At 37.1% G+C, this 13,458-nt stretch overlaps 1 protein-coding gene across 1 annotated transcript in view; it reads left to right on the top strand.

The window, feature by feature from the left end:
* The window catches only part of LOC150087930 (multidrug resistance-associated protein 1-like), a 217,242-nt gene that overhangs the window by 190,730 nt on the left and 13,054 nt on the right, over positions 1 to 13,458 (top strand). The window contains 2 exon segments of the mRNA XM_090369269.1: positions 7,331 to 7,477; positions 11,824 to 11,982. Of these exon segments, the coding sequence (XP_090225395.1) occupies positions 7,331 to 7,477; positions 11,824 to 11,982 (306 nt within the window).

The raw sequence follows: 13,458 nt of genomic DNA, 5'->3' as shown, positions 1-13,458 counted from the left end.
TCAAAAGCCTTCTCTGTATCTATAGAAATCATTACTAGATGTTCATGTTTAAGGAAGGCATTGCAAATGGCAAATTCAGCCTTGATTATGAAATCCAAGCATGACCTGTTTTGTCGAAAGCCATGCTGACTATTGCTCATTAGATGTGACTCAATGATCCAGACAAGTCTACTGCGGATAATTTTTTTCAAGGATTTTGCTGAGGCAGCTTGACAGAGATATTGATCTATAGTTATGGGGGGTTGGATGGATCTTTTCCAGGCTTCAGGAACGCCAAAACAATAGTGGTGCCAAAAAGCTGGATAAACATTTTCTAAAAAAATACAGTTGTAAATGACCAGGAGGAGGCACAAAGCTTTGTCATCAAGATGTTGCAGCATGACATAATAGATCTCATCTGGTCCGGCAGTATCATTATGAGCTGTTTTAATGGCATTCAAAAGTTCAGAATATTGTAGAGGTTTGTTATACAGTAGAATGAGGGCAGTTTGGAAGTTAATAGAATACTGTTCTCTACTGTTTTTAATTCACTGGAAAGATTTAGTATAAGCTGATGTTGCTGAGATTTCAGCAAATGTATTGCCCAAGGCATTAGCTATATCCGAGGGACTAGATAAATCTCGCCCATTCCAGAAGAGGACTGGAGAAGGTATAGTTGGAAACTTACCAGAAAGCTGTCTAATTTTTTTCCAAATTAATTTACTGTCAGTATTTCTGTTAATTGTTGATGCAAAACAGGTCCAGGATTCTTTTTTTTTTGGCTTGCCTCTGTATGAAATGTGCTTTTGCCCTTAATTTCTTATAATTTATCCGATTGGCTGTGATTGGATATTGCCGAAACAAATTCCAGACTTTATTTTTTGCTTTTGTGCATTCCTCATTCCACTAGTAGTTATAATGCTTTAGGCCTGGGGGATTTGATAATGGTATTATGTTTTGGCCACATTTAGGAGATGGGATGTGATGTAATCTGTCATATCATCAATAGGCTGGAGACGAATTTGTTCCTCATTGAAAGAGAGTGATAACTGAAATTTTGTCCAGTTTGCTTGGCCAAATTTCCATTTCCTGCAGGGTTTAGTTAAAGGAGCCTGTGCTATCAATAACTTACATACGATTGGGAAGTGATCACTGCCCATAGGGTCATTTATAACAAACCACTCTATAGTTGGGACCAGTACTGGAGAACAAATGGAGAGATCTATTGCTGAAGTATGTCCAGTTGGGAGCTGAATGTGAGTGTGCACACTAGTATTCAGTATGGCAAGGTTTAGTGCTTCTAAAAGGCTTTCAATGAGTCGACTCCATGTATCTAATTTAGAAGTGCCCCATAAGGGGTTGTGCCCATTAAAGTCCCCTAATATATAGAGAGGTGGAGGTATCTGTATGAAGAGGTCTTCAAGTTCTTTTAAACAATAAGTATGGTTTGGCTGTAAGTAGATTGAGACTAGTGTTATTGCAATATGGATAGTTATACGAACAGCAACAGCTTCTATTTCAGTTTGAAGTGGGAGGTGACTCCGTAGCCAGGTGGGAAGGAGCAGCAGTGCATAGCACACGTTTCTTGATTAGACCGGGGTTCGAGCCCGTCACCACCAAATGCGGAGGATGCGGAAAGGTCAGGGAATGACCACCGCATATCCCGGAGCAATATGGCCTTAGTTGCTAATGCTCCTAAAAACCAAATAACAAACAAACAACAAGTGGGATATGCTTAGTTGGATCTTTGAATTTATTAGGATTGCTACACCACTGTGGGCAGCATTTGCTGTATTGCAATCTCTTCGACAAAGGCAATAGTTCTTTATCGAAGGAGAAATTGTGAGGTTAAGCAAGTTTCTTGAAGACAAAGAGCAACTGGAGAATACCGGTTAATTAAATCATGGATATCATGTGTTGCAACGAAAGCCTCTGCAGTTCCATTGTACAATGAAGGCCATTATTTGTGTTTAATTGTTTGAGCTGTATCTGACTGCTTTTTGAAGGTGACTGGCTTATGATGTTCCAATTTTTGTTTGTCTTTTTTTTTTTTTAGGAAAACTGGCCGACCAGTGTCCATTTCTTCTTCGGTATGAATTTCTAAAATTGGATCTTCCTGTATAGATGTGCTATCTGTGTCCATGGTTGTGTCTTGAATATTTTTCGTTATATTTTAATTTGTAATACGTGGTGTGGTAGCACTCATTGGAGGAGGAGATTCCGCTGGTATTGTTAGAGGAGTATTATTTGCTTGGTCTGAGTTTGGGTTGTTGTTTACGTACATTTGGTTGTTCCTCAGAGAGGACACTTCTAGCCCAATCAGAAATTGATTTATTAGTAGGAACTGTGACATGTTTGAGTAGAGACTGTTTGGTATTTTTTAACTGCATTAGCATAGGAAATATTTTTGTTCATAGTAGGTGCAACTAGTCTTCTCGCTTCTTGGTAACTGACTTTGTTCTCAACTTTGTATTTACTATTTTTTTCTCAGTTTTCCATTTTTCACAAGTTCTGGAATAGGCAGGATGATCATTTTTGTAGTCGTACAGTCACTTTGTATGTGATCCGAGGAACTACAGTTGAGGCAGACAGGAACTCCTCTGCATACAGTTTGTGAGTGGCCATACTGTTGACATTTATAAACATCTTAAAGGATTGGGAATGTACGGGCAGATATGGCAAAGTAAATAACCTGCTTTTACAGAGAAGGGTAAGTTGGGCTTATTGAACGTGAGAATAATGTTTCTGGTAGGCATAAGTTGATTATCTATTTCAGTCATTATACGTTTGGCTTGAATTACATTTTGTCCCTGCAGCTCTTGGGTTATTTCTGCCTCACTGACGTTTAGTAGATCCCACCTGGATATGACACCCTTAGATGAATTTAGGGTTGCATGAGATATTTTTACTGGAATGCTAGCAAAGTTTGTTAACTGTAAAAGTTTCTCCGAATGTCTGTGGTTCGTAGTTTCTACTAGCAGGTCTCCTGATTGCAATCTCTTGACAGTCTTAGGAGATCCTGCAATACCTTCCAGATGTTTTTGTATTATGAAGGGATACAGTTTGCTCATTGGCTGACTAGTAAGGGAGTGGAAAATTAAAAATGATGGGCAGGGTTGCTCCATCTGATTAGTCTTCTGTCTCTTTGGATGATCATTTCCTAAGTCGTGATTGGAGTCATGGTTAATTTAGGTGTCTGTTCTGGAGCTCGAAGGCTCTAATGGCAGATAATTATCTTTATCCATAATGGCTCCTTTTTGCCCTGGGGATTTCTCCTTACCACCCAGGTTACCGGCCCCGCCACAGGGAGGCAGGAGCAGTGCCACTTTGTGGCCAAGCGTAGAGTTAGTACAGTTAGTAAGTCTATCTAAATTAAAGAGAAAGGTGCTTTCCTTCTTCTGGGCTCTCTTCTTATTTCTTATAAGAAATTAGAGCTACTTAACAGAAAATTTTTAATAAGTGCAAGAGAAAACAAAGGAAAACTCAGTCGTTGGGAAGAAAAATCTCAATATATGCACAATAATCACTTGGCCACAGAAACGCTTGGCACCCGGGGCCGTATATGAATGAGAGAGAAGAGGGAAGTTAATGAATGACTTTGACTTGCCTATAGAAATTCTCTCAACTATAATTGCTGATAGTTCACTCATGATATTCCTGGCCATGTGAGTCTGTTTCCTGTTATCTTGGGTCATATGGGGGTGTTATTTTGGGCATATGCTTCTATACTCAATGAGTTGAATGTGTGACTGATTATGGTGATGTAAATGAGCACCAACAGATAATATAGTTAAATCCTCCATGGTTGGCCTAAACCATATTTTTTATCCTGCTCTTCCTGTGAAATGATCTCCCATTTTGCTGAATTGCTCCTTGTGATTTTAGCATGTGTTGTCAGTGGTTTATTGGTCCTGGTTGAGTCCTGTAATAGGTGTGTGTGTGTGTGTGCAAAAACAGTTCACCTGCTTTTCTGCCAACAACAGTTGTGCTCCTTTTAAACTACATTAAAATTAAATCACTCAGCCATGGTTGCTGCACTTGACAACAAAACTACAGTGCAGTAACTACACCGCTGCTTGACAAAATTAACAAAAAAAAAGAGTTTTTCATGAATATTTTATTGTGAACAGTGTCACCGAAGGTGAATATATGATATAATAGGTATCCTGGCATGCAAATTCCGGATATCCAATAGAAATCGATCTACCACCTTATAGAGCCACTCATTATGAAAATTATTTGTGCCTCTAAAAACACAGGTTGCGACTATATCACTTCACTTCAGTTTTTTGGCTTGCTCAGTGGGATAGCCACTTCTCTGCTACTCAGGATGGCAAGTCTTGTCATTTAGATGATTCTTTGAGATGACAGGCAGGTGGAGGTACCATATTGGTTTAATGTGTCATGCATTGTCATCTCAGCCCATTAACCCCAAGCCACTGCAGAGCTTGTAACTGGTGCCATGTGACTTTGGAGCCCTGACAAATGGGGTACAGTTCTGCTCTCTCATGAGTCCTGTTTTAGCCTACAAACAGATTCTAGATGTTATTTCATCTGAAGACAATGAGGAATGCAGTACTATGCCTCCTACATCAGAGAAAGGAACACTTATGGTGGAGGTGGTGTTTTCATGTAGGATGGAATAATGATCAATGGCCACACCCTTCCATGTTTTTGATAGGGATACCATAACTGTGCAGCGGTACTGAGAACAGATCCTCAAATCCTATGTGCTACCTTTTAGGGGTTAGCCCAGATTTTCTTTTCATGCTTGACAACACCACTGCACATAGAGCTCAAGTGGTGAAAGAATACCTTGAAACTGAAGTTTCAAAATATTCCTCCAATGACTGTCATGACCAGCAGACTTGGACATGTGCAGGACACCCTTGGGCATCACGTTGCATGCTGACAGCCAACTCCTTGGTCACTTAGTGAGCTAAGGTTTGCGCTGGTGGAGGAATGGGATTTTTTGCCGCAGAATCTCATGCACACCCTTATGTTGAACGTGGTTCACTGCTGTCAGGCCTGTTCAGCCATTGGACGGGATCATATGCTGTACTGATGTCATGTAACCATATTTTCGAGCATCTTGTAGAGATTTCTGTAATGTGATCTTTTTGGTAAACCTTATACCTGTCCAAAGTTTCTTGCTGCTTCCTCATTTCATTGTTATTTATGGTACATTACTACCACCATACCAAATTTTGTCCTACTTCACCGCAAGCTGCATGATCACACCATGTTTTCTGTGTATTCTGTTAGTTTTGTCAAGAAGTGTAATTAGCTTCTTCTGCTGAATGTTCAACACATGCAGCAGAAGTTAATCTTTTATATGCACTAGCACAGTGCATTATTCATACTGACAAGGATGTTAATATATTTTAATGTTGTATTTATTTTATTTATATATATATATATATACACACACACACACTGCCCTACCATTAATATCCATACCCCATCCATGGATGGGGAAACAGGTCCTATGCATGCAACATGTCACAGAACCTGCTATAAATATGCACACTGGGCTTCGAACAGACAATTGCAAAAGTGGGCATGCAAGATGATATGTTCAACAGACTTACCTCAACAGTTCAACAGAATTGATCACCTCAATAAATGCTAGATTCCGATTAACATGGTGTAAGGAGTGCGAATCCTGGACTGTAGAGCAGTGGAAAACAGTCCTATGGACAGACAAGTTGAGGTTCACACTCTGATGGCCATTCCTAGGTGTGGCAAATGGCAAGGGATCAGTTCCTTCCTGATTGTATCCTCCCAACAATGAAGTTTGGCAGAGGCAGTGTCATGGTATGGGGCTCCTTTCGTGGTTTGGCTTGAGCCCATTAGTCTTTATCAACAAAACAATGAATGCTGTGCAATACCAGGCCATTCGGGACAATTATGCACTTCCAACATTATGGCAATACTTCAGGGAAGGCCCATTACCTGTATCAGCAAGACAGTGTTCCATGCTATACTGCTCTGGTTGTAACAGAGTGGTTTGAGGACACAGGTGTGGAAAAGTTGGATTGGCCAGCCCAGAGTTCTGATCTGAAACCTATCGAGCATCTTTGGGATGTATTGGATCGTCGGGTACGTGCACATCCAGATCGCCCAAAGAACAAGGCCGAACTGATGGCTGTGTTAAAGGCCAAGTGGAAGAACATATCACCTGACATTTATAAAAAGTTAGTTGAGAGTATGACGCGAAGATTGAAGGCCATCATAAAAGCAAAATGTTTCAGCACAAAATATTAAATGACACAATAAAAGCTCTTTTTTTTTTTTTTTTTTGTCTAAAGGCAGGTGTCTGGATATTAATGGTAGGGCAGTGTATATGTATATAATTTGGATAACTCATTTAAATTTATTTTCTGTCTTAAGAGAAGAAATGAAAACTAATATCTTTTCTAATTTTTACCACCAGAATTAGTTGAAATATTTTTTCTATGTGCATTTGAAACCTCCTAGACCAGCATCCATTATGACATCAGCCATTTTTAGGAAAATGGAGAGTCCAGTCAGACTGCTTGACAATCACCAAAATTTCATTCTCAAGTTTGCCATTCATCCAAAAGCTGCACATCACAGCTTATTGGGCAGGTCATGAATTTCACTTCATAGCCGTGAATTTTATATAGACTGTTTGGTGATTTTTCCATTGCCTTCTTAATACAAAATTAAGAAAATAGAATGAATGAAGAAATTTAATCATGCTAATTAATAAGCATAATAAGCAGTAAAATAATTAATTATTAGTCCGATATAGCCAAGTGGCTGATGTTTTGGTGCAGTATTTCATGCAGTTGGGCTGACCTAGAACTCATGTGACTTTTAAATATTGTATATTCTTGTATTATCTATCATAAATTCGCAGTAAAATAATTAATTATTAGTCCGATATAGCCAAGTGGCTGATGTTTTGGTGCAGTATTTCATGCAGTTGGGCTGACCTAGAACTCATGTGACTTTTAAATATTGTATATTCTTGTATTATCTATCATAAATTCACATGAACTATGTGGAAATTCCAGGGTATGAAGAGAATTTTTTTTAAATTTTTATTTATGCAACACCTTACCTAACAAAAAGTAAAATGTATTTGAAAGCAGGTAAAATATACTTCAATTTTAGTCTTTTTTTTTTTTTTTTTTTTTTTGATGATATAAAACATTCTTATGGTTAACTGTTTTGGTGATCTAATTTTATAGAACTTTTAATGTTTTGATTCGACCACAAAATAAAAACTAAAAAGTTCCCAATATACAATATACTTGAGTTTTAAATCACGGATAAACCCAATGTGTTTTCTTTGACACTGAAAATTTGCTTTTCTATACAGCGTCCGTGGGAGCTGCCAGAAAATAAGCCAAATGAGAGCTGGCCTCAGTGTGGTGAGGTTATCATGGATAATTATGCTACTCGTTATAGGAGTGGCTTGCCTTTAGTATTAAAAGGAGTTTCCTGTTCCATTCTTCCTGGAGAAAAGGTAAAAACCATTATTTTGTAATTTTGTTAAAATCCATAAACTATATTTCTGAATATATATGGCTTTGTTTGATGTTTTCATTTGCAGTAGAAATAGTCAGGCCTAGACTTCTTAAGTTTGAAAGATTTGGGTAGCGTTGCAACTGGTGTTTCCCACTCATTATGAATGCATCACTTCTAAAGTAGTGGTAAGAGTTGTGAATACCTTTTTGGGAGAAATTTTCAAAAAATAAATGCTACTGATTATGATAAAATATAAAAATTATCTCTAAATTTCATACTGTTTTGTATTATTATTAGGAAGGAAGCCCCAGGCTTTTGCTGCACCAGCCAAAAAAATAAATAAATAATAAATAAAATTAAAAATATATATGTCAATAAATAAAATAAAGTAAGCAGATATAGGCTGGATCAGACTTTTTTTTTTTTTTTTTTTATTATTTGAAAGCTTTAGGCAATGTCGTAACTGGTATTTGCCCTATGTTTGGATAGGTGCCTGTCTGGCTACCCATTGAATTTCCACAAGCTGTCAGCCTTAGCTAACCATGGGAGTAACATTTTCTAATTAACAACTTTATCAGATAAAAGAACACTTCCTACACTCCAGTATAAACCTCTTCTCCTATAATTTGGGTTATGGGGGAAGAGGTTTATACTGGACCCCATAATAATCTGCACTAGCCAAAAAATAATAAAGAAATAAAAAATCTTGTATAACAGTGAAACTTTTGCCTTTATTTTACCGTCCACTCTCAGAGCCTTATAGACCTCTTTCAGGCCCTCTCTAAGGTGGCTAATTATCAAGTTCCTGTAGTCCACATATTCAAATTCTTTCATTATATGAATACCTTCTTGCAGATATTGCCAAGTAGATTGCTCATCTTTGAACCCTTTCTAGAAGCTTGTCATTTTTCAGGTGCAGTTTTCATACCTAGACACAGTATTTCAAGTGTGTTCTTATACTTGCTGTGTCTAGTGAGATCAGCCTCCTATCTCTATAAGCAAATGGTCAGTAAATTGAGAGATCGCCATGGGCTCTCCTTGCTGCCTGTCTCCATCATATGGAGAACATGTCAGCCCATATTATAATCTTCCCACCCCAAATCCCTTTCTTCCTCTGTTGTTTTTAATTCAGCTCCTCCAAATATATGTTATTTTGGGGTTACTATTCCCCAAATGTTAACACCTTGCATCTTGCTACATTAAAACACCTGCCACTTTTCCGACCATTCTGGAAACCTACCCTAAGTCATCCTGAAGAAATGATGCTTGGTGTTGATCTTTAACCACTTTCCCAATCTTGACATCTACAGACTTTCACATGCCTCTATCATTTCAGAAACACCATTGGCCTAGTACCAATCTTTGTTGAGATCCCACTTTTATCATTGGTCCAATCTGAAGAGTAACCATTAATCACAACCCTGTGTCTTTTACCATGCAGCCACCCTGTGACTCATTTAAGAATCTTACCTGCAATCCTAACATGTTCCAGCTTGTAGAGCAAGTCTTTTTATAAAAAAAAAAAAAATTGACAATAAATTTTGAAATAAATTTGACAATTTCAAACTTATTTCCTGTATCTAACTCATGAGTGACTGTCAAAATTGCTAACCAAGTTAGTTCAATATGATTTCACTTTCACAAAACTGTATTTTCTTTAGAATTCCATTTCTATCTAAATATGTCTTTATTGCATCCTTGATCATTGCCTTCGTGATTTTTCCTACCACTGAAGTCAGACTGGCTGGTTTGTAGTTAGTTACTTTACTCTTAGTCACCTTTACTTATTGCTAATATGTTGGCACTTCCCCAATCCAAAGGAATCTCTCCCAAGTTCAGTGATGCCCTCGCAATTATCCTTAATGGTTCATTGCACTCTCTCTCTCTCAATGCCTCTTCAAAATATGCCATCAACTTAATTGCCTTTAGGCCTGAAATTTTTTTAATAAACAATCTTCTGTAATTTCAGTGTTGCTAATTTCACATTGCCAAGCTTTCCACTATCAAGGGTCTTTTATCTGTAAAGTTCAATGCAAAGTACATTTTGAATTCATCAGCTGGGTTATTTAAGATGTTTCCATACCCATTTCATTCTCTTTTGTATTCTTTTTTATTGGCACAAATAACAAATAGGTGTTCCATCTGTCTAAGTCACTGAGAGGCCTAGATTTATAAATTTGCAATCTCTGGACAAAATATTCCCAAATAGGCTCCTGCTAAGGGATATCAGGAGAAATTTTTCAAATAGTAATGTTAATGAAGATTTATAATTCTTGCCAAATTATGGTCAGTTGTCTTGTCTCTCTAGGCATGGTCCTGCTGAGGTGTATGAAACTGACTGCCATTTTAAAGTTTCCATATAACATTCAGTTTGTTTCTTTCTATAAAACCATACACTTTTGCTGCTTTGATGTTCTACAATGTAGCAGCCAATTTAAATAGAAAGCACTATTCAATGCAAAATATTAAACTTCAAGCTGAACCAAGACATACAACATGCCTGTGTCTTTTATACTTGTAGCTAGTTCTGTATTTGACTAGCCCGAGGCCCTGGTGCACATACATATTAAAGGCTAAAAACTTTTACTCCTTAAGTAATTGCATTGGTGGCGCTTGCAACCTTGAGACCAAGGAGCAGCCACACCACTGTACCCTGTAACACCAGTCTTGCCTGCTGACATAAAATCACCAAGTTTGTAAAGACTTAGTCAAATGAAATTACTCAGAAACCATACAAATGTAACAGATGAGAGAGATGGTATCAATCTCAGTGCAGAGCAGGTGAACTGGATGATTGACATTTCAAGACTTGTTAAAGGAGTACCCTCTCAGCAGCACCAGTAATACTTAATTTTAAAAAAAAATTCAGAGATGCCATATTAGTACTGGCAGTGTAGTAGTGCTTATTAGAATTATATAGAAATACAGTTGCTGTATTTCAAAGTAATGGAAAAATGTATATGAGATGAACAAAAAGTTCAGGGACTTTATGTATTGAAATTGCAGCATTGCAGTGAAATTTGAACTTATCACATGATCAGTGACTCTTCTAGACAAGTAATTAGTGCACATTGAAAAGGATAATTTATGCTTTTTTGTGCATTTTAAAATGAATGCTTTTAGTGAGCAGTAAATTTGCATCAAATTTTGTTTAAAATTAGGGAAAAGTGCAGTAGAAGCTATGAAATGTTAAGAACAGCTTTTGGAAAAGGTGCTATATGTTCAGGCTATTGTTCAAAGCCTGAACTTTTCAGTGGTTTTCAAAGTTTAAAGAAGGCTGCTTGTCTGTCAGAGGTCTTTGCTCTGGCCTCCCTTAAACTTGAAAAACTGATTCAATTGCTCATGTCCACAACCTGATCAAGAGTAATTAACATTTAACCTATCTGCAAAAGTGCTAGTGGAATTTGGTATTTCTTATGGGATGAGTCGTACTTTTAACATAAGATTTGGGAATGCAAAGCATTTCGGCTGTTTGTGCCTCACATTCTCATTAATGATCACAGACAGTGCCAAGTTCTTGAAAGTCAGGGCCATTGTCAGTTTGCTGCTGCTGACCCTGTTTTGTCCATCACTGCTAGTGACAAAATATGGGTATGTGACTATGACCTGGAAACAAAGGCCCATTCTCTCAGTGGAAGACTACATCTTCCACTGAGAAGAATGGGCCTTTATTTCCAGGTCATAATCACAAAGAACAAAAACCTAGTCCTCTCAGTGGAAGACTAGGTCTTCCACTGAGAGGACTAGGTCTTTGTTTCCAATAATTTTCTTTATCATTTTCTTGTCTTCACATCTGATCAAGATTTTCTTGATCGGATGTAAAGATCATGCTTTGTATTTTTTGACTTGCAGGTTATTTTTCATTATGGATTTGTCTTGCCTGGTCAAACAGTGAACCAGGAATACTACAAAACAGTGATTGCATGATGCTATTCAGAGAAAATAGCTAAAAAAAGTGAGATTCAGAGAATTGGCATGTGCATCATGACAATGCTCCTGCAATGGCTGAGTAAATCAATCAGAATGTGACATAGCAACTATCAGTAATTCCAAATGAAACCGATTGGGAATACTTTCAGAAGTTTTAGAAGCATTGGAATCAGTATATAGTGTCACAGAGACTACTTCAAAGGAGATCATCTGATTAGCCAGTTTCATCATTTCCAAAGTGTTATTTCCTTGAACTTTTTGATCACACCTATGTATTTTCATAGATTCCAAATTAAACTAGATAATTAGTAGTCTACTATACCTGTTATGTCTATTATCATTATGTCAGATAATGAACCTCTCATCAAGCTGATTGCAATTAAAATTACTGATATTTATTTTTATTTTTTACAGATTGGAATAGTAGGTAGAACAGGTGCAGGCAAGTCATCTCTCACCCTTGCACTGTTTCGACTAATTGAAGCAGCTGAAGGACATATTTTGGTTGATAAAATTGATATATCAGCATTGGGTTTACATGATCTGAGGTCCAAATTAACTATTATTCCTCAGGTATAGTATTACATTGGCATATGTGATTGTTTTTTGGTTTTAGTTTTGAAAAATAATGCAATGCAATGCTTCATTGTGTTTTTCTGTGTGGAGAAACTTTTTTGTTGCTCAAGTGACAGGGACAACTTGGGCCTGTGCTCTTTAGAAATTATTTTAACCAAGTGTTGAAAACTAAAGTAACTAATACTGTTTTTGGGTGAATAACATTACCCGATAGGTGAATCTGTTATTTATTAAAAACTCAAAAGCATTGTTGTGACCAGACCTATTTGTGTCACTCATCAGACAAAAAAAAACATGTAGCCCAATTAGTTATTTTATCTTAAGAGTGACCCAAATAGGTCCAAAATTGGACACAATAGTACTTTTAAGTTTTTAACGAATAACAGATTCACATACTGGATAATTTTATTTGATTAAAAATGATATTAGTTTCTTTAGATCAACTTATGGATAAACACAGTTGTTTCTAAATAGCATGAGCCCCAGCTCTCTAACTGGAGGGAAAAAAAATTCTTTTCTCAAACTATTTCAATGCCTGTGATGAATAGTATTCCTTTACTAAATTTTTGGTTTACTTTCAATCCTTTGGTACAGCTACAGAGTTGTCAATGCTCTATGTATTTCAGTATTTTTCATATAAAAATAATATTGCTAGCCCACAGGGGTTCTATGTGCCTTCAAGCAAAACTGTGATATCAGTTTTGGTAGTGATGTGATGGTTTTAGCTGTTATTACCTTTTGTATAAGCTGGAGAAGTTAGAGTTACTGGTAATATTCCGTGCTGGATTGCAGGCTAGCTAAAAGATAGGAGACAGAATGTTGTCATAAATGGTTTTCAGGTTGGACTAGCATAAGTGGGGGTCTCTTAGGGCTGTGTTGGGTCCCCTCCTACTTTTAATTTCCTAAATAATATTGACGAAAGCATTCAGGGAAACTATCAGTTTTCTGAGGATTTGTGGGTAGGTTGGTTAGCAATCTGAGTAAGACCGTGTTGCTTCAAAAAGACTGTTCAGCTGTATATATGATCTGAAAAATTGTTTAAAATTATAGTTTAATACTTCTAAATATAACATTATGCATTTGGAGAAAAGAAATCCCAAAGTCATGTATAATCTAGGGGAAAGAAGAGCTGAAAGTGCTTCATGATGAAAAAAGACTTTGGTGTTAAAATTCAACATGACATGAAATTTTCCATGAAATGCAAACAAGCAGCTAGGAAAGCACACCATGGTGTCATGTTTGTGATTTTTAAGATTTTTGCTAGTAGAGAGAAGGATGTCATTATCTATCTATACAAGAGAGTGGTTAACCATATTTGGTTATGCAGGTCTAGAGACCACCTAAATATATTCTGGCAAGGGTTCAAAGAAGGGCAACCAGATTACTGATGAATGAAACTATTTAAGCACCCAAGAACATGTTAGACTGTATGGACGGCAAAGTTAAACAACTAGACATCTAAGGGGAGACATC

This window comes from Mastigoproctus giganteus, chromosome 3 (assembly GCF_048544385.1).
Source record: "Mastigoproctus giganteus isolate SK-2022 chromosome 3, ASM4854438v1, whole genome shotgun sequence".
NCBI lineage: Eukaryota > Metazoa > Arthropoda > Arachnida > Uropygi > Thelyphonidae > Mastigoproctus > Mastigoproctus giganteus.
The sequence above is the reverse complement of the archived record's forward strand: the minus strand, read 5'-3'. Positions and strand labels throughout refer to the sequence as shown.